The 27,567-nt window shown below is 49.1% G+C and overlaps 1 protein-coding gene across 6 annotated transcripts; it reads right to left on the minus strand.

Annotated features, from left to right (window-relative positions):
• Positions 1-26,693, minus strand: LOC144723064 (CD151 antigen-like). Of its 6 annotated transcripts, none has more exons than XM_078601615.1 (9): positions 26,537-26,677; positions 24,764-24,860; positions 11,817-11,946; positions 11,138-11,329; positions 8,618-8,692; positions 7,038-7,142; positions 5,957-6,115; positions 5,208-5,294; positions 1-2,852 (listed from the first exon to the last, which is right to left on the minus strand). In XM_078601615.1, exons 3-9 carry the CDS (start codon positions 11,913-11,915, stop codon positions 2,793-2,795), a joined length of 777 nt encoding a protein of 258 aa, XP_078457741.1. In that variant the 5' UTR covers positions 11,916-11,946; positions 24,764-24,860; positions 26,537-26,677; the 3' UTR covers positions 1-2,792. The 6 variants fall into 6 exon arrangements, with proteins under 6 accessions (XP_078457741.1, XP_078457740.1, XP_078457738.1 ...); XM_078601614.1 differs by having other exon boundaries at positions 26,393-26,677; XM_078601612.1 differs by lacking the exon at positions 24,764-24,860 and having other exon boundaries at positions 26,537-26,693.
• Positions 26,694-27,567: the final 874 nt, after the last annotated feature.

Genomic DNA, 27,567 nt, shown 5'->3' on the forward strand with positions numbered 1-27,567 from the left:
TAAAAATGTTTTACAAGCGGATAGTGTGTACATATATATCATGTGCAGTGTGTGCGTGTGTATATATAAGGTATTTAATAATGCCTTTGACAGGCTACCTTCATGGCAAGTTTTGATCGTGGTAAGTTAAGTAACAGTAGGCTGGCACGACTCATTCAATTTGTCTACAACGCTACAGTAAAAGCACTTTATAGGAAATAAAATCAAAACCTCAAACACGCACCCTAAAAACCAATATACTCCATTTAGTGTTGGAGAGCGTAGAGTGTAGTTTACTTAGTGAGCAACTACTATGATTGACACGGCCACAAGAGGACACTTGCTTCGCCCGCTTGTTTACCCGGGGAAACCTCGCAGAGTCCCAAGACTTCTTCAGGAGGGTCCTGCTAAGTTTTGACAAAAGGGGGTGATGTTGATGCTGCCACGTGTAATCCCACATTTGAGTGATTTGCAGCAACATTTTTCAGCATCGGGATGTTTTTGACCAACACCAGTTACATTTAACAACTGTGCCGGCCAGTTCCACACCCAGCTACCTTCAACTCCCCCCGTGCCGATGTTAACACACCGCAGGTGGATACTCATTTAATGCCGTGTTGACGTAGGGGAGGCCCAGGACAGGTTCAGATACCTCTTGCCACGAATGTTAGTCACGGCCGGGTATCGAACCAAGATCACCGAGCCCACGGTGCGGTGCGCTACATTCTGCGACAACAAACATCCCCCATACAGCCTTCTCCAGAAGCATTTTGCTTCTAGAGAACGCCTTTGAAGGCCGGCACGGCACACGAGGGGGTGGATAACACCACGCCCGGCCGCTTTCGTCTCTCTCGTGGCAATGTTTTAACATCGTACCAGGTACTCATTTGAGGCTGAGTCGACCTAGGGGAGGCCCAGATCATCGTCACTGGTGTTGGCCATCAGCGAGGATCGAAATTCGGGTCGCTGGGTTCGTAGCGCAGCGCGCTAACCGTTGCACTACCGCTCCCCACAGATGCTACAAAGACACACGCACACACGCATACACGCACGCACGGCGCTATGGAGCGATTGCCAAGGCGTCATTCCAGCTACCCATCAGGCAAGTTACACAACGCAGAGAAAGGCACTTAAATCAATGAGATCAGGCAAACTGGCATGGGCGTCTTAAACTCACATCTCCTCCGAGAATACTAACAACAACAAAAACACCACATTATATAAGTAAAGCAAAACAACAAAGCATATCATAGTAAGGCAACGTTAAAAAATATCCTCCTCCAAGACCACGATGATCCCAAGGCATCGGACGTGAAACGCCAGCGCAGTGCGAGAGAGAAGGGAAAAGCCCACGAGCACAGACACGTCGCCAAGCGCGAATTGCCCTCGGCGCGCAGGCATGTCACGGAGTCTCGCCACGGTATAATTTCACCTAAAAATCGCCGGCAAAGGAGCGGTAAGCACGGTAATTCACGGACGAGGGCCGGAACAGGACGCAATCAGCGTGCACGCTTTAAAAACCCGTAGACGCGAACGCAACGTTAACCGGGCACGGCACCTCGACTCGTTGTGACGTGTGCAGGCGACGCTGCTGCTGTCTATCGTGCGAGTGCTTTTATATTGCGGATTCTGGAGAAAGGACCAAATGTTCGAAGCAGGCGATAGAACGCGTAGTTTCTCGCGTTGCTATTAACTTTCACCTTCTTTCCTATTATCGCCGTCGCAATTCAACCGCAGTGGAGACATAAGCGGCACGCAGTGGAGACAAATAATATACAAGCGCGCGCAGCCTGCGGTGAGCAGGCGCCAATCGGCACAGGGAATTACGTACGGCACAATAAGGTGGCACGTAGCGTGGAGATGAAGGTAGCCAGCGAACTCACACACCAGGCACAAACTTTCGAGCGAAGCGAAGTGCGCAGCTTGGGAGAGCGCTCTCACGGCGAGATTTGTTACGTTTGGAGGAACACAGCCGACAACAACATTCACGCATCGTTAACCATCGTGCGGAAGATACGGCTGGATGAGATCAGACTAAGCACGTGCTCGCAAGGCCGATTATTCGTGCAGTCGGTGTCAACCCCTGCGGGAGATGACCACCGTCGTCGTCATTATCGCGGCCATCGTCCGTGCTGACATCGTCGCTGTTACGGCTGCTGTGACGACCACTGTCACCGTGGTAGTGGCCATAACCGTTCCATGATTTCAAAGTCGGAGTAATCATCGAATTGTATTTAAGATCATCAAATTAACCAGGGGGGAGGTCGAGTGAGATTCACTATTAATTGCATTAATCATAATCAACGGCCATGATTTCTCGACAACTCATTTACTACATTATCACCGATTATATACGACTATATATCATTGTACGATTGATTACATATGTAGTGTTACATTTGAGGCTTACACAGAATTGCCTGCTCTTGCAAATAACATTACGGGGCTGTTTCCAATCAAGCCTCAGAGGCTCAGTAATACATTCGCCAAATAAATTAGCGGGCAGCTGTAACGGGGATCGAACCGTCGCATCCCATGCTAGCTGGCCGAGCGGCGAGTGCACTTACCGCTCGGCCAGCCGGCCGGGGCCCATGAGACTGAACGTCAGGGAATAAAGATTACAAAGCGAAGAGGCTGCAACCTCAAGGTGCTTGTGTCTGGGTTTTGGCCACGGCAGGTGACCGACTGGGCATCAGCACCGGGTGAGAGCTAAGTGGAATACGGCGGTCGGCAAGAGAGTGGTGTGGTTTGACGCGACGAAACGGCAGGCGATGCGGAGGTGGGGGCGGTGGGGCTGATGCACGAACCGCTGATTAGTACGGGTCCGACTTGAGCTTGCGGTACAGACAGCAAGTGAATATCATCCCCAGCACCTGGGAACACACAGGGGAGAGGGGGTATGGCACGGGGGAAGAGGAGGGAGAGTGGAAGCCAGTGTGGGAAGGGAGATGTGGGTCGGAGGGATCGGCAGAGATAGAGATGACAGGACGAGAGTGGGGAAGGCAGGACACAATTAACCAGATGTACAGATTAACTCGATTTTTATTATTTCTATCTATGCTGCAAACCATGTAGCGCCGTAGGCTGTTATGCACTATTTCTAACCTCTATGGTCCCTTCACCAAACCGCACGCAGAGCAGCACGGTTAAACAACCCTCACAAACCGTCTGGAATGAGGAGACTTTCATCCAGTAGTGGATCGGCTAAGGGCTGTAAATGATACATTTTATTTTAACAGTAGAACAAAGCAGCAATGCTTTCAACTGCAGGCTGAACCCAGGAGTTTATTGATCGTAGCACCGTGCAAAACAGCTCCCTATTCGGGGGAAAACCGGAGCATCAATTTCCCTTCACACAGCAACGTTCGGTCACAAATTCAATATCGGATACCGGATTCACAAACGGGGGTCAGACATCCAGCGCAGACTTCAACCCAGGGCAGCACTTAATGACCGCAATTTCCTTCGCATAATTCTGCACGTGGATTGAAACTAATAATTTATATATTTTTTCCCCGGACCAAACGCTGTTTAAATGTAATTGAATATTCCAGCTGAAAGCCAGAAACACCAATTAAGACCCAGGATTCAGTTTGCATCTCTTCCCCATTCGCTTGATTAAAAGTATGCAGGAAGTTTTTTTTTCTTTCCCAGCGACGTGATAGTTTCAGTTTCGGAACAATGAAAAGAAAATATATTTTCTCCCGAGGATTTGACGCCGAAAGATTTCCTCAAAAGTGTAACCATTTTATATAATTGTACTATTTTGCATTCTCGTGCCAGGACGAACGAGCGGTGTTATTTTACGCTCGGGGGCAAAAGGCCGACGACGGTTTACCCCAAGCAACAGAACAATTACACTCAACCAGGCCCAACCTCAACAGCCGTCACTGCCAGTGCAGCCAATGAACTTGGTGAACGCATCAGGCAGGGCCCACGGCATTTCCCAACTAAGTTACAAGATTGGTCAGGGGAAAACTCGGCAGCCCAGACGAAATAACAAATTGGAAAAATCTCAAATAAATTACGATTACCTTGGTTGTTATTTTCTCTCGTCCCCCCATCACCAATTATCTGTCGTTTAAAATAACGGGTTCAGGATGCCCTCGCTTCCTAAGGATCTAAGAGTCGTGACCTTTGAATGACAATACCAGACCCATGCCGAATCGCTTGTTACGGACGTACCGAAACGGACCAGTACGCACGAGTTACGTTACCCGTGCGCTGCTCGCCCATTCACGGCTCGATCAGTACGAGCCTTTGAACGCGGGGTGGTGCACTGCTCACTCACGACCTAACACTAACCTATGAAATGGAAAAACATAAACCCAATAACAACAAACGTCATCTGGCAGATAAGTACCTTGGCAGTGTGCCATGGGCTTATGCGACATGAGTGTGAGGTTTTAAAAATGAAAAAGACTTTAAAATTAGTCGTGTGCCCCATTATAGCACCCTAGCGATGTCATTGCGCCGTCGGTCCAATACGGTTTCATTTGCCAACATGGTGACTTTACCACAGCTTTAAGACAGAGCACCGGACCATCATTTTAAAGTATTTTTTCCTGATAAATAAAGCTTCAAACTGTGTCACACGGCCCGAAAGCCGCAGCCTAGGTGTGCATCTACAAGATCCGAGAAATTTGTTTGTTGGGTCCTATCGTCCTCCACTTGGCACCCCTTTCAGGGAAAGCCGATGAGCTGAGCGCCGAGCCAGTACTGCAGAGACACTATGATCAACTCCAGGCAGCTGCTGCCTGTGATTAAACCGAATTCTCAAGCGCTGTGAGTTGATTATCTCAGTTGAGTCACCAATGACTGCATAACATAACCTTCCACATTAAACTTGGTTCTCCAATTAATTTATGAATCCCATTCGACAAACAATGCTCTTAATGTGGGTGGGAAGGTGCTGCCCTCTAATGCGTAGACCCAGTAACTTTAAAGAGGTCTCAGAGGTAGCTCTGTATGATATCCGCTTACGGGGGCTATTCTCCAACACGAAGGGTGAGATCCACATGCACATGATGCGGATAGCACAATCAGCATTTAATCATCGTAATTGATAAAGGAGAGGCAGTGAGACACGCAGGCAATCGCACAGGCCATGGTCATGAGCCTGGGTCTGCCCTACCCCTAAATAGGCTCTAGAGCGCAATGCTCAAGACAGACCGAGGACTCCCCCAGGTTCTAATGATGTGTGCAGCGGCGTCGACTGCTGGCCGTACCTGCAGGCAGGCCACACCAATGCCCACAGCGCCGATGATGAGCAGGTGGTCGGACAGGAACTTCTCCAGCTTGGTGATGCAGCCGCCCTGCTCAGCACGCACGCGCACACACACACACACAACCACATGAGCGCAGAAACAAAATCACATGTGCGCAGATACGTACACTTGCATAATCGATCCTGGATAGTGCTCGGGTGGCCAACCACCATGCAAACAAACAGGTGTTAATATGACTATGAGACCCCCCACCGCAAACACATTCCACAAGGAGTGACTAACCCCATATCTGCATTTGTCATAAACATGCTAAATTCCTCTGTTGATATGTAAACTCCTTTGTCACGGCTCTCTGCTCCTCCCACCCAGCTTAAAATACGCTGCCAAGCTTAGCGGTGTTCATTAGGACGCTGTCTTTCCGACAGCTCTGTTCTTCACCTGAGGACGGCTGCTTGCGTTGTGGCCGAAACGTCGTGAGAATTGTATTATGTTTTATTTTTATTATTCTATTATTTCCCTTCTACGTGACTTTACCAAACGAACCAAGAACAGGTGTTAAAGACTGCAGGGGGATAGGCGGTGGGCAAGCGGTTCCCACAGTCAGCAGGGCGTGGAGGAGGATGTGGGGGGGCCTCGTCCAGAGCGTGCCGTACCACCACCTCCACCACGACTACCCCTCTTGTGGACAGGCGCGTGCGGCAAGCGGCCGGCGTAGCGGTGCGAGCGAGCGGAACCGCGGCATCGCGCACCTCCACGTTGTAGATGTTGGACGGGTGTGTGCGCTTGCCGCAGCTGGGCGTGCGCGTCTTGCAGCACGAGTCCGGCACGAGGCGGTCGTTGCTCGCCGCCGAGCGGATGTAGCGGCTGCTCGCCCAGTCCTGGTAGTTCTTGCTGCCGCAGCACTTGAACTGTGGGAGGGGAGGGGGAGGCAGATTGCGATGCCGCAGCACGGCGACGCGACGATGTTATTGTACCGATGCGAGGTCCCCCGCTAATCGTATCGCCCGTTTTTATAGAATACCGCCATATCGCGATCACCGCTGCGCATTTATTTTTTAGCCGAAAAAAACAAAGAATCGCTAATTGATGTTGTGAGTAAATACATCCAATTAGTCGTTCGTAAAAATATTTTTTGGAGCGATTGACAGCGCGGCAACTTGTTATCCGCGTCCCAACCCTGTGCAGAAACATCACGCGCCAGGCGGCCCCAGTCGAGCACTGAACAGTTGCAGCCGTAACGAACCACACAGAACACACGCGCGCACACACTGGCGACCACTTTTACTAAATTGATGGAAAACATCGTAACGCCACTGACCGCTTCGATCATTCGCCGGCAGAAGTGCAGACTTTCACCACGGGGCTACTCCTGAAGCCGTTTACCGGCGCACACAACGACCTCTCGACATGGACGTATAAACGCTGCTGAACAACTCCCAATCATACGAAAGAAAGGGTCTCCGTGTAAGTCTATGCGAGTCTATGAGTCTCTATGTAAGACTATGCGAGTCTATGGGTCTCTATGTATATCTATGAATCACACAGTACCACCCCACTGCACTCTTCCATCATTCACCAGCAGCGTTGGAAATTTTTACTGCCAAGCTACTCCTGAAACTGTCCACCGGCTGCAATAAATTTCCACGTGATGACAAGCCACTTCGTTGGGCTCTCATTTGTGATAGCCAGGCCGCTTATGAAAAAGAGCTACGTAGCTCAGTGGGCCTTACCTGGAAAAAATAAAATAAAATAAATGTATAGAACTCATAAACATTGTCGATCGACTTCCCAAAAATTATGATGAGCAAGAACGCTCCGCTGCTCGCTCACCTCCTGCTGCAGCTTGTCCACGGCGGACGTGACGCGGTCCTGCTGGTCCTGCTGGTAGTTCTCCACCATGGTGCTGTTCAGGTGCTGGTGAAGCTCCAAGCTCAGCTGGGCACGGCCACGTCGGCGACGTCGAAACCACAGACGGAGAGACAAACGACAAAGAGAACCAACGCCGTTTCAGCCTCGTTGTCGGCAAAGCCACGTTGCTATCGGTGCTGCCTGCTACACCGATACCGACAGGAGGGCTTTTCCCTCCCCTCTCCACCGAGAGTCAATACATTTGTCCATAATTCGTTGTCGCGATTCGATGCGAAATTTGATTAAAATAAAAAATGTCGGCTGGTTTGTATTGTCCAACTCGTTTTCTTTCGTCTGCTCGGTCGCGTTCGTTTCTGTCCCCCAGAGGTAAACCTTGCGTATGGCGTCCAGCAATGGTACACAACTGATTCTATCTCACACGCACACACACTCGCGTTACATGCATGTATCGTGAGCGTGACAACCGATTTACATCAATTAACTGAAGGATGCTGTCATGTCTAATAATGAATCTACTCCTGCAAAAAGAAAAACACAGGTATAATCTTGTGTCACTAAAAGGACGAAGAGATATCGGAAGTTGGGTAAGAAGTGGCCAAGTTAAAATATGAACCGGACTCCCTGACAGCCTTCGGCAGAGAGTTCCACAGTCCAGGTGCTACTAATTTCTTTACAACTGCTTTTGTGTTCCCGCCCGCACCTCCCATGAACATGGTTGGCTACGTACGGTTCCAAAGAAGTTCAACATACATACGTACATACATACATAGAAGGGAAGGCCTAATCACCCATGAGCTTGAGCTTCGTTCTGTCGATGCAGAGGGTGCCACGGTGGGGAGATGTTAATTAGCGTGTCTGGTATACAGGAGGTTGTGGGTTCGATCTCAACCTTGGCGCCTGTATATTTGGAGTTTGCGTCTCTCTCTCCCCGTGATAGCGTGGATTTTTCTCTGGGTCCTCCGATTTTTCCCTCCACTATTAGAAACATATGTGAAGAGCATTTGGCTGCTCGAAATTTCCACATAATCCACTTCATTGGGCCATCATTTGTGGCCAGGTCACTTCTGAAAAAGAGCCGTATAGCTGAGTGAGCTTTACCTGGTAAAATAAAAATCGTTTAAATAGTTATCGTTTTATCCACTGATCTCAAGAGTTCTTTCTAGATTTGAAGTTTTAGTGACTGCAAGGATCCATATTCTTTGGTTCTTTCGGTAAAGTCACGTAGATGAAAAATTAAAATAATAAAATCACTATTCACTCCGGTGATTTTGCTGTGGCTGTTCCACCTGGTGACGGAAGCTTGTGTTGCCTCCGAAACGTCGTGATTTAATTTAGTTTTTTGTTTTCCATCTACGTGACTTAACCGAAAGAACCTCAGAGTTCTTGTTGGAGCTGTCGGGGCACAGCAGCAACACTCTCCAATGTACAGATGTGCGAGATCATTCAGGGCCTTTAAACGTTAGAAGGCCCTTGAATTCAATGCGGAGTTTAACCGGCAACCAGGGAAGTGATGCACGAACAGACAGGGGTGACATGGTCACCTGCTGGTGGTAGATGTAGGCGAGGACTCCGGCAATGATCTCCAGCAGGAAGATGAGCAGCAACAGGATGAAGTACTGCACGCACACAAGAAGACATGGACAAAGAGCGAGTTTATTTTTTATTTAACCGGGCAACAAGTCAAGGCAGACAGGACGAGTCTCGTTCGTGGGAAGTGACCGAGCTCACCAAAGTGATAAAATCTAAATAAATATAAAGGTAAAATTGAGTGAGATCGCGATCTAACCCAAAAAACGTCTACTTCGAATATTCGTCGCGAAAGCCTACGTGGCTAAACTATTAAATCAAATTCCTTGCAGTGCAAATGAGCTTTGGCAGATACCTCCAGATTGACATCACACACCACACCAGGTACTCATTTTTAAGGCTGAGTCGACTTACAGGAGACCGAGGACTAGTTCGGATATCACTCGGCACTCATGTAAAGCCACGGCCGGGAATTAAATTCAAGGCCGCCAGATCCATAACGCAGTGCACTAACCACTATACTGCCGCTCGCCACACACACACAGAGGGTAAAAGATAACCCCGTATAGCCTTAACACTCACAGGCTGGCATGGTGAAGCATGTTAAAATAACCCCCATGTCTGACGTGACATGCGGAGGAGGGAGGCCTTTATCCAGCAAGTAGATTTACAGTAAATATGGATTTTCATGGCTTTGTGAGAACACCTCAAATTTAAGCACGAACTCCGGTTTTACTGTGCCCACTCTTATTGAAACAAAGCACACATGGTCATGGACTTGATTACTGCTCAATGGTGAAGACATTAAACCGCCAAGCATATCTCAGTCCCAAGCACTTTCCCTCTCTCCCTTCCATCCCTGCCTCTGCCATCACCACCACCACCCCCTCTCTTGCAAGAATGCAGGTTGTTGTTTGTAAAAAAAATATCTGTTTTATCAGCTTCCAGAGAGGGTCCTGGCAAACTGTCATAAAGCACAACGGACCGGTTTGCCAGGGCGATGGTGCGTAGCGACACGGCGGGCGACCTCCCAATGGAGCTCAAACTCAACGAGCACCAACTTGCCACTTGTGCTGCTTAACAGCCGCAGGAAGGCCAGCGCTTTAATGATGCTTGTTTACGTAAAGAAAGCTTTGCCCGAAGTCTCGAGACAATTCTACGGTAGGGCTACGCTTTTGAATGGTTGTTTGTTGTGTATATCTTATAGCCCCCCCCCCCCCCCCCCGCTGTACCAAATTAGAAAATTGCAATTGGCATTACACATTGCAGCAATAATCACCCACTACTGGCAGACTAATGCTCGTTTGCATCTTATAACCTGGTAGCTGTGTCACTAGATTTGTATAACATTATTGACACACAGCGCAGAGGTTGCACATTCATTTATGGAGCGCCTCCTAATCCAGCAATTTCTTTATCCTGTATTTGTATCTGGGAGAAAAACTGCAGTGGCCATAAAAATAAACACGTATGAGAAACATTTTAACTGGTCTGAAACTGACTTTCTGTACTGCCCCTTACTGCCACACAGGCGGACGCTCACGAACACTCGCAGGCAAACACACACAGGGTGGCTCCATTCTTTTACGCGATCCACCAACGCCACCCCAAAACCGTTGCATCCGCGGCATCCGCCAGTCACTGCACCCACCGTTACCGCAAGCGCAGCACTTGCATAAAGCGAGTCACAACGGCTTTGTCAGGCGAGAGGACGGAGAGACTGCGTTGGTTTGTAGGATAGAGCGATCCAACCTCGTGCCGAGCGGTTTGGTGAATTGTCACGATGTCGGGGTTGCAATTTGATATGACAATCCAATTCTTGAGCTTAACACCAAGGATCTTTGCAGTCAGTATTATGATTCATATTAGCTAAGTGTAGCATTCCATCGGGTGGGATGGAGGGACCTGGAGCCAGTCACCTGCCCTCAGGCCCACCGCTCCACTAACCGCTGGTTTAATGCGCAAGATCGCGATCGGACAATCCACGCATAGCTATGCGCCTAGCTGGCTGCGGAGCGGGGAGGGGAAGCTGTTGAAGGGAGTGCTGCGATGGAGGAAGCGGTGCGCCAGAGTGAATCAGCGGTGCCTCGCCCCTGGCCGGGCTGGCGCTTGTTACAGCCAGAGGGCGCGCGTGCCAACCGCGGACTTCAAAAGACAACAGGTGGCGCAAGTACCGGGAAACTATACTTCACCATGCTGGCCGATGCAAATTGGTCAAGTGGGGAGTGGGGCAGGACCGGTTCAGATATGACTTGCTCCTCGTGTTAATGATAAACGTGGTCAGGAATTGAACTCAGGTCACAGGGTTTATAACCACTGCACCATCGCTCCGCTAACCGGTTTTATATGTAGTATCAATTGTGAAAGTTGGATGTTGGGAGCTGGTTATATAAACAATCATACTATGCTTATCACATCTCGACGAATGGTTTTCAATCCCTTTTTTTTTTCGAGTGAATGAAAAAGTTCGAGTTAAGAACCGTGAATGAAGACCCAGTTAACGAGCGTGGCGCAAGCAGTACGGAGAAACTCACCGCTTGGAGGAAGGCCTTACGCTCCTTGACGACGGCGCAGCATCCCAGCGCGCCCGTTACCATGACGACAGCCCCGGCGATCACCAGGATGTAAGCGGTGGCAGCGAAGGTGCTGGAGGCCAGCAGGCTGATGTAGTCGGCCTTCTCCACCAGCGTCCAGATGCCCACCGCCATCACCCCGCAGCCTGCCAGCTGCGTACAGGCGAGAGGGCATGACCGGTCACAGAAAACCGAATCAATTTCAAGGTCGCGCTCACTACCTTCAAAGATCATCCTTGGATTCGCCCCTACCTACCTCTACCCTCTCATTTCACTCTACCACCCTCCGCACACTACCCTACCAACGTGGAAGGATATGGCAGCCTTCATGCTGTCCACTCTGTTAAGTGAGAAATCGCGATTAATGCCACCGACCCGGCAGCCAAACCTCGATCGACGATCTCCTGGCCTCCAGATAAACAACCTCCTGACCTCTCCCCCCTCTCGTCTCACTCCACTGCCCTTCACGGTGAGCGGTTGAGCAAGTGAACAAGTGCGGGGGAGAAAAGGTGAGTGGTTGAGTAGCAGAATGAGCAGATGAGTTGCTGAGCGAGTGAACGGGTGAGAAAGTGAGCGAGTGCGCAGGCGAGCAGGCGAACGAGCAAGTGAACGGGTAAGCAGGTCAGGAGCATCCCCTCACCCAGAAGATGAAGTTGAATATGAAGAGCAGATACTTGAGGCAGACAGTGCCACACGCGTCCCCCCCATCCTTGTCCTCGTAGTTCTTTGCCCCGGCCATGATGCTCGCTGTCCTCCCAACCGGTCAACTCCTGCTGCCGGACAGAGGGGGCACCAAAATAAACACATTGAAAGCAAAAAACAGGTGGTTTTCATTACCTTGGGTCAAGCAACGGGCATATCTGTGGAACTCGGGTTCAGATCAATGAAATTACACAAGCATAGTTTCCCCTCCGCTCCGCCCCGCCCCCCCTGGCTGAGAGAGCAAACACCTGCAAGTCATCGCAAACGATCCCCCGTGCTGCTCCTCGGCTCACCGGCATGCCGGAATGCTGCTCGGCTCCAAAGTGCGACTGAGAACATTTTTTTGACGTTTAAAAGAAATTGTAATAAATCATAACTCCGACGGAGTCAAAAGCCGCGGCGCCAATTCAACCGCACCGCCCACCTCACGCGGGTCCGTGCTCGCTGTGCTCGGACGCCACCGTTTTTAATAACTTGCAGCATTCACACAACGATCAGAGCTGTGAAGGTGCAGCTTCGAACCTTGAGTTATGTGACAAGTCCAGAGCGGGTATTTTAATACATCGCCGAACAATTACATGAATGTACTGTAAAAAAAAATTAACGCTTTTAAAACTTAGGTTGAAGCTTTCGTGACTGCAGGAATCCATACTCTTTGGTTCTTTCGGTAAAGTCACGTAGGTAGAACACAATAGCCACTTCCACAGCCTCAGGCAGACCATCTCTAGCCCCGCCATCCTCTTACCCTGAGGCTGCACCCATCTCAAGCCGACATAAGACCTCGTTTCAGTAGCTTTCTCCCTCTCACCTGAAGACGGTCGCTTGTGTTGCAATCGAAACGTCGTGATCTATTATTTTTTCTACCTACGTGACTTTACCGAAAGAACCAAAGAGTATTGAAATCATACTGGTAGGACCTCCTGGTTCCACCAGGCCACAGAGGATTATTGTGTCCGTCCATCGTGCATCCAAAAATGGGAGAGGTGGGGCTGGGTGGAGAGGGGAGGGTGGGGAGGGTGGGGAGGGGCTGGGTGTGGAGGGGCTGGGTGTGGAGGGGCTGGTCACCCCGTGGTGCCCTTATAAAACTCAACGTTTAAGCTACTCACAGTGGCTTGTGCCCGCCCTCACAGTCGGGCATATTTGCGGAATACACCACGCCGCCATTGACCCTGGCCATTGACCGAGCAACCAAACGTTCCTACCAGCTCCCTCCGCAGGAATGTGTTCATTGCCAATGACCTACTTCCGAGAACAAAATCATACTGGAGAGTGTAACAGAAATCCACGCAATATGCGTGACTTTTAGTCTCTTGTTTTAAATGCGATGCCGTACTCTTCCGCACCCAGTGGTCTGGTCGTTAATCTAGAACTACCTTCGACAATGTCCATGGACGACAGGGCCCACAATCCCAATGTGACTTTGTCGATCAACTGCAAACACTTCAATATCCCGAATCCAAAGAGGGCCAAAACTCGAAGCACAAGTACCTGATACGGCTGTCCGACATGAGTTTTAGAGGATACCCGTGAAAATTAAGTCGATTGAAAGCTTGTGGAGTCACTGAAGCCACAGTGCTCAACTAAAATCCCACCACTTGCACATCAATACCATTTAAAATGTCACTTCAGTGATGTCACCAGAGTACGATCTTTAAAGACAAGTTAAACTCCCTTGTATTTTTTAACTAATCTTCAAACAGCCAAGGCTATGTGTCTACAAGATATAAGCTGTTTGTTTTTCGTGTTGAAAACCTTGACATACATCACCTCTTTTGCAAAGAAGAGGTACAGTAGTTGCGTCGGTATATTTCTGTAAATTAAAAATGAATGCTAATAATACTTGCCAGCCTTTTTTTGTCAATCCACTGCTGGATGAAAGCCCAGCCCTCATGCTATAATGATCATGGGGCTATTTAAGCATACTTCACCACACTGGTCAGTGCAAATTGGCGAAGGCAGGGACCAACAGCTATGCGAGCACAGAAGTAGAGTACAACAGATTATTTTGTGTGGATGCCCTCTGCTGACCAACAACGGAAGATTCGAAATATAAAAATGGGTATCATTACTGTCTAGTCAACGTGGAAGAGAAGACCAAAAACCCTCTACAGTTTTTTCTAGTGGAGGCCCTTTTGCCAGCAGCGATGCGAGCAAGCGGTTACAGGGCCCGCACCTTTACTTTTTACCCATACTAGGTGCCAACCACAGCAGGCATGCAAATCTGCCACTTGTCTCTTTGGGTCATGGGCAGTGTCATCGCTGGGCCCGGGATACGGTGAAGATATGGACAAAAGCGGTCTTGGCACAACGCCATCCAACACACCACCCACCCTCCCATCACCATCACCACCACCACCACAACAACCAGCACCACCACGACCACCTGCTCCCCTCCCCACCGCCTGCCACCACCATGCTGTCACCGCTAAAGCATCCGCCTGCCGATAATGGAGGCGGGGCGTGTTCCAACATTCGAGCAGAGGGTTCCCTCCCCTCCTCATATCCCCCGGCCGCGCAGAGCACAAGAGCTCAATGAGAGCCGGCAAAAACAAGAGCCGAGGGCGGGGAATGCCATCCTCCCGAAATATCAAAGTGTCAAAAATGCGGTCGTAAATGCGAGCCGAATTCCGCGACTGCGGAAAATCATGTGTGTGCCCTGCCGGCTGGGCACACGTGCCCTCTGGCAAGCAGCGTTAGTCACAGACAAATGGGGGCACACCAGATGCTGTAGTACTGTACGTATTAGTGCGTGTTAAGATCGGCCTCTATGGAGGAGACTTGTGCTGCTGGGCTGTTGGAGGCGGTCGGCCTCCAACAATAACGGAGGGCAGAGGAGCGACACTCGCAACAATCAGCGGAGCGCAGGGTGGCAAAAACGCACAACCCTTGGCACAGTCGGGAGCACGGGTGGTGCATCCGTCAGTCATTTCGGTCAACCCAAAACACCTTCATCTGCCCGTGACCTCCCGTCAGCGAGCCTTCGACACTTCAATTGGCCTCAAAGTGCACCTAGCCTGGCACGAGCGCTGCAGTGACGTCGCCGCCACTCAGTGACGTGATGTTAATCGTGTACACTTGAGATGTGTTGCCAATTGTCATATTCAACCGAAAAAAAATAGAAAATCACGTTTAAACATGAACTTTAAGATGATTCCAAACCGCCTCGATGCTCATTCGAGCAGAACATCGCTCTGACTAGTGACCTTAGCTACGGATGGGAATAAAATTTAGGTTACCGGATTCGTGGCAGCCTGTGAGCCTCTGTGCCAAGCAAATAATGTAAACATTCATTGTCATAACCGATGCCATAGTGGTTGTTCCATGTGTTTGCCATAGGTCTCCCCTTGCAAAAGAGACGTGTTGACTCAAATGAGTATTCACTGGTTATCGACAGGGCTAACAGATTTGAGCCGTGCATGTGTACATGTGTATACAGTACAGCGATACTCTTTGATTAAGCGAAGAGCTTTTGTCCGTTACCCCACGGCTAGCGAAAAAGGAGCAATTCATATGCCAATTCAAAAACTGGCCACGAGAAAACTTGAAATAAAAAAAGTACTTCTCAACAGACTCCATGCCGTGCGGTCTCCATCTCTCTGCCCTCCAGTCATGCGCGATGAGAAAGGGCCACTGCTGGAAACGTCACCCGTTACGCATTTTTTTTCACCTTAAGGCCACAGTGCTGCTTGACGATTGTGATGACCGATCAATTATTATTCGTTTTGTATCTGTGCTTGTGCGCCGCCGCCACCACAGGCCAAATAACGTGGGTGCAGTTCGATACTGCACGGTGCTGGACTGGGTCTGTGGGCAGAGAAGCGAGACCTTTAAGGAAGTGAATGGGTCGGGGCTCGTAAAAGAAAAAAAATTCCAAAGCAACACAGGAACGGCTGAGCTCATATTGGAATGAGCCGGATGGGATTAATGACTCACTCAAATATAACGCCCTCCCACACACAGCGTGTGCTTGACTGTCTTGAGCGTGTGCTGGTACATAGTGGAACGTAGCGGGAACCAGCGACTCACGCTCAGAGCGATGATGAACTTGGCGACTTGGGTTCGACTCCTGGCCACTGATGACATCAGTGGAAATTGGAAACGGAACCTGTCCTGTGTTCTCTGCAGGTTAATTCTGATTTAATTGTGTACAATATCCGCTGCGGTGTGTCAACACCAGCACTGGGAAAACAGAGGCAGCTGGGTAAGGTGCTGGTAACAGAACCCTTGTGTGCCATGCCAACCGGTGCTTGACAACAGCTCTTGCTACCAACAGTCTATGGAGGCGACACAGGGAATCTTTCTTTGTCCTATGTGAGGTAGAGCCCTCAATCTTAATCAGCGCTCTGTATATCACGTAGGTCGTGAAATAGGTAATGGCAAAGGTGCAGCCTTGCAAGTTATTTGGCACACCGATGATGCTGGTGACAAGACCTCCACGAGAGGAAGCTCTCAAGAACCCATCCCAGAGGGTATTATGGCACATATCTTGGAAGAGGTGGAAGTAGCCACACTTTACGCCATCACACAAGGCATGCCGATCAACTAACTGTGGAGCCATTTATGCTCCTGGATGGGCAGAGGAGGGCGATTTAAGGTGCCCACTTTATCTCAATTGGTGCATCGGGATATCGAATCGAACTGTCGACATCTGGACTACAAGTCTAAACGTGCTGACCGTTACACAACGGGATATTCATTCCATTGAATGTGTTCATTCATATTAACAGAGATCATGTGTACGCGTGCGTGTCCAATGGGTGGAGCGGTAGTAAAGCGGTGAGTATGCTGCGCTACAAACCCGACGACCCGGGTTCGATTTCAGCTCAGTCAACTCCAGTGACGATTATCGGAACCGGTCCTGGGCCTCTCCTAGGTCGACTCAGCCTCAAATGAGTACTTGGTGTGGTATGTAAACATCGAAACTGGGGAGACAAAGGCGGTCGGGCGTGATGCTGGTCACCTACCTCCTCGTGTGCCATGCCAGCCTTCATAGGTACTCGCTCACAGCACTTGCCCCAACAGTCTGTTACAGGCTATACCGGGGACCTTTGTCTTTGGCCAATGTGAAGCAGACACCTCTGATTCAAACTTACACACAGATCTGTACATACATGTGTCTCTCACTAATCACACACGCTCTTATCTAAGGAAGGATGAAACGGGTTTGCGAGGACATGTTCATGTGAACCGATAGTGCAAGTGAAAACAATTGTACACCCGAGACACTCGCGCGCTCAAATACATTCAGCTCTGTAGCTGAACAGCACTTCATTTTGCTACAGCTTTTCAGAGTTAAATTATGGAATTAAGATAAACCCACAAAACAGCTTTACATTCCTACAGTGAAACTTAAACTGCAGTCTTTTAGCCTGTACGGGCTGGTTACGGGCGTTTTGTGCGGGCTGGCAACTGTTAAACATGCCAAAGTGAATGAACGTGCACCTTTCGCTTTTTTCACGTTTACGATCAATCAACTCTTATTTGGCAACACTATAAAACACAATGAGGATTTATATAGCGTCTAAAAAGCAACCGCATCTCAAAGACGCTGCACCGAAATGGTGGGGCATATTTATTTTATAGCTGCAGAGAAGAGGTAGTCGCTCATTCACAGAGAGAATACAAAAGAGGAAGGTCTTGAGCCTGGACTTGAATCAGGGGCAGAGAGAGTCGAGAGCACAGAAGGCTGAGGGAACAGAGGTCCAGACTATGACAGCAGCAGTGGAGAATGAGTGGCTTGCCAATCCTAGTCATGTTGAATAAAATTCAGTGCGTCACGGGAAGTAGTTTAATGATATAATCATCACTGGGCCAACCCGTGTCTCCTCGCAACACGTTTTCCATAGAAACCAATCAACAGTGGGATGCTGCCAAGGGTAACGGGTTAGCACAACCGTATAAATGGGTAGCCCACAGTGCAAGTGCGAATGGGCTCCCATCTCTACCAAGACGACTTTGGCCATCATTGAAGAGTAAGGCCAAAATACCTTGTAGAGGGACTCCCAAAAATCCCCTCCCGTGGGGGCTCTTCCTCCCAACAGAGAGATCAGGACATTGTAGGGCTGCATTTGAACCTTTTATATATACACAGGGACTCCTCTACCTACGAATATTTGACTTACGAACTTTCAGAGATACGAACAAACCTGTCCGTATGTCCAGTTGCCCGCTCGGACCGAGAGTCGTAAGCTCAACCGCCGCGTAATAGATGGCGGTGGTGGCATCTACATCTGCAGAACATGAAGAACCAGTGGCATCCACAGGAAATTATACAACTTGTAATGCCATTCCCTGCGTTGAGTGTAAATACCGCACAGCGGCGTTTGGAATTGACAGGAGTAAAGTTGGACTTACAAACAAATCGACTTACGAACACACCTTTGGAACCAAACTCGTTCGTAAGTCGAGGAGTGCCTGTACACCTTTCCCAATCAACAACGTACTCCTGGTAGTAGTAGGTTTTTACCCTTTTAAACTGGTACAAAACTGACACTTTTATTCAAGGCATCATGTTTGCAATAACCACAACACAAGTAGTCAAAAAAGCAAACAAAAAGAAGCAACTCTGATTATGATAATAATATGCACTGTCCTTGAAGTTGATTGGTCCACACCCGAGACGACTTTCTTTAGAGCCTAGTCCCCATTGGTGTTGGACCAGATGACACCAGAAGGCGTACAACTCAAACACAGTGCAATATCAGAGTATTGAGAGCTCGGGGTAAGCATTTACACTATGAGATCTCTTTTACCAGTGGCAAAATATAGTAGTAGGTTTTTACCCTTTTAAACTGGTACAAAAATGCTTCTTTTTGTTTGCTTTTTTGACTACTTGTGTTGTGGTTATTGCAAACATGATGCCTTCTTGCGCATCAAAACAGAAAATTTGGCCGTCTCAAAAAGGCTTGACTATGGAAGGGGGGTGAATGCGAGAAGATGTCTGAGAATGGCAGTTTCTGACAGTTGTTGCGCGTTTGTTTTTTTTTCTCTGCAAGCGCACACAGCACTCATCCTCCTAATGGACACCAGCGGCAGCTGTGTTTAATTTAGCCGCCGGCAGCGTTCATGTGGAGCAGAGGTGTCCAAACCCGACGGGGGGCGGGGGGGCGCAGGGCAAAACACTCGTACACCACTACACCTCACTAAATTCCAACATGTCAACAATTGACTTGGGGGAGAACGAAACTGAAGGGTTCAACCACACACGAGATAGTAAACTATAAAACTAAACTATTTTTTATTAAAAATAAACACCATTTTTATTTTACCAGGTTTCAGCCTACTGAGCTATGTAGCTCTTTTTCAGAAGCGACCTGACCAAAAATCATCACTCAATGAAGTGGCTTATCACGTGGCAATGTATCGCAATCAAATACTCTCAACGTATGTTTCTAAATGGAGGGAATAACCGGAGAAGCCGGAGAAAAAAATCCACGCGACCACAGGGAGGACATGCAAACTCTAAATATACAGGAATCAGGGTTGGGATTGAACCCACAACTTCCTGTAATAAGGGCGAGGTAGTAAACATCTCACAATACTAGACACAAGATATTTCTTTTAATTTTGATGCGACTCGATTAATACAGCGCTCGCTATATCATGTGTGAACAAAAACTAAAAGATCCCTCATGTGGACTATGCAAAGGAGCGGAGCAAGCACTATTCGTGAAGCACCTATTCAAGCTGGAACAAGTGCACGTGGGGATGGTGTGGGCACAACCACACCCCGTAACCTTTGTCTCCCAACTTCTGATATTTATGCATCACACGAGGTATTCATGTAAGGATAAGTCGACCTAAAAGACATCAAGATCAAGGATCGATTCGGATATCACTTGTCACCGATGTGAGTAACGAGCAATATCCAGGACCGCGGCTGGGAATTGAACTCAAACCATTGGGATCGTAGCCACAATGCACCAACCACTGCACCACCACTCCCCACACCGTATACAGACCACGTACACACATATGCAGCAAGTCTCCTCAAATTTGAATCAGCGCTCACGTGGAACGTATTTAGTAACTATCGGGTGGACCACAGCGTGCAAATTACGTAATCTGTCGAGACTGCGGTGGGTCACGGAGAATGGAGTTTGACCCTCCCCCCCACCGAGTTAAAATCGTGTAGAATAAGCGGCTTGGCAGCTTTGAGTTACAAGCCAGAGTTTGCGTCTTCACGTTCAGTCACTTCAGTCACGCGACCCAGATGACATTTTTTTGGTGCGATGCCATGCGTTTAATGTGCGACGAACACGGTGCAAAATTGCACGCAGATTTCTCCTGGTTGTGCTCGTCAAAGGTGAATCAACACATGCTGGTGTTTATTCCTCTCGTCTTCTGAAGCCACAATATCACCTGTTGTTAAGCTGTAAATAATGACTCGCCAACTTTCACATTCAACCACTTGTCATGTCTACGACCGTCTACATTCTTACGCGGTTTTCATGAAAGCATAGAACAATAATAATTTGCAGCCGTGTGTCAATCAAAAGATGGATGAAGGCCTCCCCATGCGAGGGAATGTTTTTAATCACAGTTCACCGCGCTGGTAAGTGCAGGTTAGTAAAGGAGTGGACGCCACAGGGTCAATTCAAACCTCACTCGCCACGGATGTTAGCCGTGCATGGAAATCGAACTCAGGTCGCCGGGTTTATAGCGGAGTGAGCGAAACCCACCTACAACTGCCCCCCCCCTCTCCAACGTCCATCATCATCGTACTACTGGGACGATTCAACGTTGATCGTTCTACTTGAAACCTGGGCATATGCAGTGGTACTGGGGCTGAGCAATACAACAAACGATAGCAACAAAAATCCAGGTTCCAAAATGTCGGTTTGGATTTTTTGCAAAGTCGTAGAGACCTGACCTTGATAGTGGGAAAGAACATTTAAAGGAGTGATAGGTCGATCGTGCTTGCTCATCAGAGACACCTATTTTATCTTAACCATTCCCGTGCTATTGGTGATTTACTGAAAGATATTCGTTCACGATTGTACTTTTAATTCAATATCAATAAACTAAAAATGCTCGCTTTGCTGCCTTCTGCAGGCATCTCATGTGTCTTGCAGGTGAATGCCTCTCACAGACACCATCACTAATCGATCCACCAACTCCACCTCTAACCCGCTGGATTACAAGTGCACAGGGTATGTAACCACAATAAAGTGCAGCTGCCAGCGTGTTAAGCGATGTATTTCTTGCACGTTTACCAGACTCAACCAACAATTTGTGAATGTCTGCAGATGAACACATGTAACACAACATGTCAGCTCCAGTTTTACCTTCAAATAACGCGGGGAAATATGCACCGTGTCCCGAGTGTAATTCGTTATATTGGGGGGACGAGGGAATCCATAAAATACCGTTAGAATCTCACTCCTAAAGTTGAAATGACTAGCCTGCAGAACACTCCAACCTTGTTGTGTGCATCTCTCCATGCTGTGCTAAAAAACAGCACACGACAGAACACGTCCCAGTTTAGTATGTACCGTCTGTTGTACCGTGTTGCATAGTACGTTAAAGTAGCATTGGTTTGTGGGTCCAGAATTGGCTGATAGTTTTAGGATGGTTCCAGTGGCTTAAAATAAAAAAAGGTATTTCTTTATTAGTATGAAAATTTTATTACGCTAAAAGGGAAGTATAAATATAATGACAAACTCTGAATGAACGTTGGGTTTTATTTTTAAAAAATGCTATACCAGGCAACTCCACCCCTGTATTAAGCCCGGTACTTTGAAGACAGTGTAGGGAATGAGAGAGCAACTACTACAGCAAGGGGAATCTGACAAATCTATCCCCTGTTGTTGTAATGAGAGTGACTGCTGTTAAGGGTAAAAGGCTGTGCACTCACGCACTTGTTACATGCTCCGCTCGCATAGAAACAACTCATCCACTCTCCAGCTTCAAGAGTCAAATGTGGCCTTAAATGGCAAGGCTGGCAAGAGCGTACACCCACGCTTTGGAACAAAAAAAAATACTATGCACTTTGTAAATTAAATAACACACAAAAAGTAGCGTTTCTTCAGCACAGAAACATGCGTTTAGACTATTTGGCTGCTACCAGAAATTTCCAACATGATAAGCAACTTTGTCGAGCTATCATTTGTGGTCAGGCCACTTCTGAAAAAGGGATATTTAGCTCAGTGGGCCTTTCCGAGTAAAATAAAAAATAGTTAAAAAGATTCTTGTTTTATAGAATAAAAGAGTTCATTGTATTGGTGTTTGTGAATAAGAAAGTGCGGGTAGTGGTGGCGTAGTTGACAATTCACTCCACTACAATGCGAGTAATATCCGAGCCATTCCTGTGCATCCTACAGTTCAACTCAGCCTTAAATGAGTACATGGTGAGGTGTGTAAACCTCAGCATTGGGAAAACAAAGGTGGCCGGGCGTGGTCCTGGCCACAACCACCCCCTCATGCGCCGTGCCGGCCTTCATAGATGGTCACCAACAGCACTTGCCCCAAGTTTGTGTGGAAGCTATATGGGGGGTGGTTCTCTTTTAACGTGCTCTTAACTTGTGGGAAAAAGAAAAACCTCTTTCCCAGTTGGTTGTTAAATACTGTACATATACACATGTAAAGTAAGAATATATAATTGTACACATTGTTACACTTTCAACAACTGCCATTCATCACTAAGTGGTGGTGACATCACCACTGAGCTTGTGCCAGGATAGGTGCACGCTGAGGCCACGTGAATTGTCGTAGGCCCGCTGGAAGGTCTCGTGAGAGACCCGGGTGTTTCGGGTTGACCCGACTGATGCAACCGGCAAGATCCACCATCTGTGTGCCTCCACCGTGCAAACTTTCAGTGTTTTCGCCACCCGGCACCAATACACACTGCATCAATTATTTGATTCAGATTTCAAGCTTGCACGCGTGAGAAATCACGTTTCCCCATCCTTATATGTTGTATGTATCGGGTTCGCATGACCTCTCCAGTTATTAGGGGTCGCTACATTCACCGCAATGTTAAACAAATCAACTATTTATGCACCGAATCATGACCCCTGATTTGCGACAATTCATCGAATCGCGAGGGGGAAGGGGGAAGAATTGTTGCACCCACAAGATCTATATTAAGTTGCATCTGTTGCCGAAAATCAACAGCTAACATGTCGTCACTCTTCAGCTATTGATATAATTATACACTTCTAATCATATCACTGTTTCATGAGTGTACGGGCATGAGCAGTCAACACATACAGTATATACCGTCCCGAAACACACATAGATACCACAATTGATTAAATAACACAAAACCGGTCTGAGGCAACTTTAGGTATCTCAGGATCCATGTTATTGCCTGAGGCTCACAGAGCTCAACTAAGGCACCTTTAAGATTCTTAGAGTTAAATATTATAGCCAAAGGCTCAGAATAAAGCACCGTTAGGATCCTTAACCATAAGTGTTCATGTCTAAGGCTCAGAGCCAGACCGAGGCACCTTTACGATTGTCAGGACTCGGTGTTAATGGACGAGACTCACGGAGAAAACTAAAGGCACCATGAGGATTCTATGGTTCACAGAGACAGAGTCAGGCCTCCTTAAAATTGTTAGGATACCGTGTTCAACTAAACTACTTTGTTTTACTAGGTACGGTCCACCGAGCTATACATCTCTTTTTCAGAAGCGACCTGGCCACAAATGATGGCTCAATTAAGTGGCTTACCACGTGGATATACATAGCAACCTAAATACTCTAAACGCATGTTGATTCTAAGTGTGGAGGGAAAAATCGGAGGAGACAGAGAGAAATCCATGCGACCATGGGGAAAACATGCAAACTCCAAATATACAGGCGTCCGGGTCGGGATCGAACCCACGAACCTCCTGTATACCAGGCGAGATAGTTAACATCTCGTTACCGTAAAGCTTAAAGGGCTACATTGAGACACAATTAAGCTCCTCTATGTTAATGGTCAATGTTAATGGTTGCATCTGATAGATCCAAGGCACATACCAAAAATCCTGAAAGTTCAACATTACTACAACCTGAAGCTCAAACAGCCAGACTAAGGCATTATCAGCCAATTCACTTATGGATAAAGGCCTCCCGCAGCCAACGCCATCTCTCACATTCTTGTGATGTACTCATCCTTAGAGCGCATGTGCACTCGCCAATTCCACACCTCCATATGTGGACATATTACATTATCCTGGCTGACAAATCCGTTACTATTTTTCACCAGCCAAATTAAATGCCTCAAATTATTCGATCCAAACTAATTTACCCTCGGCATGCTTAAACATTCCACGTTGTTACCGCAGGCTCACAGAGCCAGACTAAGCCCCCTTTGTAATCCTCAGGATCCAACATGAATCACACAAGACTAAGCAAAATAAGTAATGTATTACACTACCCTACATGTTTCTGTGATAACGAATTGGCAGTGGTGCACAGGCAAAACATAATGATTAAAAACTCAACACATTGGTAATAAGAGACGAAGTTTTGGCCAATGGTCCTTCTTTAAGGCAGAGATAGAGAAGCCAGAGACGGGGTTAACACATGGTTTGGGCCCTGATAGAAATTACATTTTAAGAAATTTTAGAGATGAATGGTGTGTTTGTAGGTGCAGTATTCAGAAACGTGCCAACCCCTTAACACAACACAAAATATGCGTAAACTAGTTTAAATAACAGGCGACGTTTCGGACAACACCCCTTACTCAGGAATCACAACAAAAGAGTGTAGAGAACCCCCATACAGTGCGCTGGAAGGCACCCAACCCACATTCCTGGGAGTGTTGGGGTTTTCGGTTAAACATAGATCACAAAGTCAACTAACTCTCTGTACACGTGCTCACTTCTCACAACGCCAACGCCACTTGCAGCAAGGCGATGAGCCGATCACGCTCAAGCAGTGTGCGATGATGACCTTAGCTGCTGGGGGGGGGTCACCTTCATCCAGCGGTGGATAGACGTGGGGCTTGATGGTGACCCAGTGGATGCAATACCGATGCGATTCCGATCATCTGCAAAAGATTGCTGCTGAACTAAAGTTTCCATCAGAGCAACCACGGTGAAATACAGTGCAGTCCTCAAACTGGTATTCCCCTCACTCTCTGGCCCTTCTACGTGTGCCACGAAGGAGGCCCATTGCGTGAAACGTCGAATCTGGTATTATTTTTGCCGTTTTAGGACCGTTATGTTATTGGCAGATGCGTTGAGTTTTTGATCATACGGCAGATCGCTATGCAATGCCATGTATGTACGCGTATTTTGTACGTGGGGATGTATCTCCCTTTGTACACAGTGTATAACATGTGTCTTACTCTTAGGGTTTTTTTCGGTAAAGTCACGTAGGTAAAAAATAAAAAAATAGTAATAGAAATAAAATAATCTATTATTATTTTTTACCTACGTGACTTTAACGAAATAAACCTAAGAGTATGAATCCTTGCAGTCACGAAAGCTTCAAATCTAGAAATAATGTGTCTTTTTAAACATGCGTGGGCTGCATTTAAACAGCGGGGAGACAACACCGACTGAACACAAAGATAAAGATCCCCCGCGTAGCCTCTCGCCGACTTGGGGGACAAGTGCCTTCGCCCCCCCCCCCAGTGCCGAAGGGCCGAGATGACACCCGAAGAGGCCCCCCCCCCCCCCCGGGAGCGGTCGGGTTGGGATTACCACTGGCCACTGATGTTAGCCGTGAGCGAAAACCCAACGAGATCCACCGCTCCCCCCCACCACACACTAACCCCACACGCATGTGCGCACATACAGTACCCACACGCATGTGCGCACATACAGTACAGACACGCATGTTAATAAATATTCCCCTGGTCACGGCTGACATCAGTGGCGCATGATGTACGCAGCGGGCTCTTCTCCTACCTAGGTCGGCTCGGCCTTAAATGAGTGCCCGGTGCGGTGTGTGAACAACATCGGTCCGGGGGGGGGGGGGAGACAAAGGCGGCCGGGCGTGGTTTGGTCTACACAGCACCCCCCCAACGTGCCGGGCTCTTTGTTTAATAGGCGCTCGCTAACATCACTTGCCCCCCCACGGAGCCCCGTGTAGGAAGATTTTTGTCTTTTGTGACTTTCACACGCGACTTTTACGATCTGAAGAAGACACTCCGACAGAGATTCTCCCTCCCTCCCCTCCTGTTTATCGCGATATACAAACATCGTTGCCCAAACACACCAACACCAGACTAGTATTACACATTGTTGTTGTTGTTAAATCGTTCAATAAATGTAGAGAAGCTCGTGGGCCCAGGCAACCACGTTGTTCGTAGATGGGGAATGATGGCCGATGGGTGAAGAATAACGAGACGAGAGGGTGAGGCAGAGGAGGGTTGGAACACGTCCGAGAGAGAGAGACGGAACGACAACCGAGGAGACGGAGCGATGAGATCGGTCATTGTAACACGTGGAGGTCGCAGGAGCAGCATGGCGAGAGATGAGAGGCAGATTTGTCGAGGGGTGTTCAATCCAGCAGTGGATTGACGACGACGACAACACATTGACAATGAAGCCGACACAAAGCGAATCCACGTACCTGGCCCACGACCACCACCACCAAACCCCCCACTTGGTACACGGCGATCCGATGCTGTAGGCCCCTGTGTGGTGGTGTGGTGGGGGGGCTCGAGAAATCCGCGTTCGTCTCGCGTTGTGCGGTACTTCTATGCGCGCCACTCACCCCGTAGCTAGCGGGCACCGCGGTTCGGGTGTGGGAGGAGGAGGAGGTCGACGTCTCCACCACGCTGCGCCAACCCCACGTCGCCTCTTCGCCCTCCCCGCAGACACCGAGAGCGCCACCCCCTCGCCCGGGCCCAAAGGCGCCGCCTTCGTCCGCGCGTCACCGCACGGGAGAGCGGCGGCGGCCCCCTGGGAGTGATGGGGGGAGAGGAGGGGGGAGAGGGGGGGGGAGAGGGGGGGGTAGAGGGGGGGGAGGAGGGGGGAGAGGGTGGGGAGGAGGGGGGAGAGGGGGGAGAGGAGGGGGGAGAGGGGGGAGAGGAGGGGGTGGAGGAGAGGGGGTGGAGGAGAGGGGTGGAGGAGAGGGGGTGGAGGAGAGGGGGTGGAGGAGAGGGGGGAGAGGAGGGGCGGGGAAAGTAGGGGGAAGAGGTGGGAGAGGAGGGGGTGGGGAGAGGAGGGGGGAGAGGAGGGGGGGAGAAAGGTGGGGGAGGAGAGGTGGAGAGGGGAGGAGAAGGGGAGGAGAGGGGAGAGGTGGGGGGGAGAGGTGGGGGGGGAGAGGTGGGGGGTGGAGGAGAGGGGGTGGAGGAGAGGGGGTGGAGGAGAGGGGGTGGAGGAGAGGGGGGAGAGGAGGGGGGAGAGGAGGGGCGGGGAAAGAAGGGGGAAGAGGTGGGAGAGGAGGAGGGGGGAGAGGAGGGGGGGAGAAAGGTGGGGGAGGAGAGGTGGAGAGGGGAGGAGGGGGGGAGGAGAGGGGAGAGGTGCGGGGGAGAGGTGGGGGGGGAGAGGTGGGGGGGAGAGGAGGGGGGAGAGGAAGGGGAGGGGGGGAGAGGAGGGGGGGAGAGGAGGTGGGGAAAGGAGGGGGGAGGGGGGGAGAGGAGGGGCGGGGAAAGTAGGGGGGAGAGGTGGCAGGGGAGGAGGGGGAAGAGGTGGTGGGAGGAGAGAGAGGGGGGTGAGGAGGGGGGTGGGGGGTGTGAGGAAGGAGGGGGATGTGGCCGGAATTTTTTTGGGTGGAAGCTAGGGGAGGGAGAGAGGCTTTGG

The sequence above is a fragment of the Lampetra planeri genome, chromosome 16, assembly GCF_965212315.1.
Source record: "Lampetra planeri chromosome 16, kcLamPlan1.2.h2, whole genome shotgun sequence".
Lineage (NCBI taxonomy): Eukaryota > Metazoa > Chordata > Hyperoartia > Petromyzontiformes > Petromyzontidae > Lampetra > Lampetra planeri.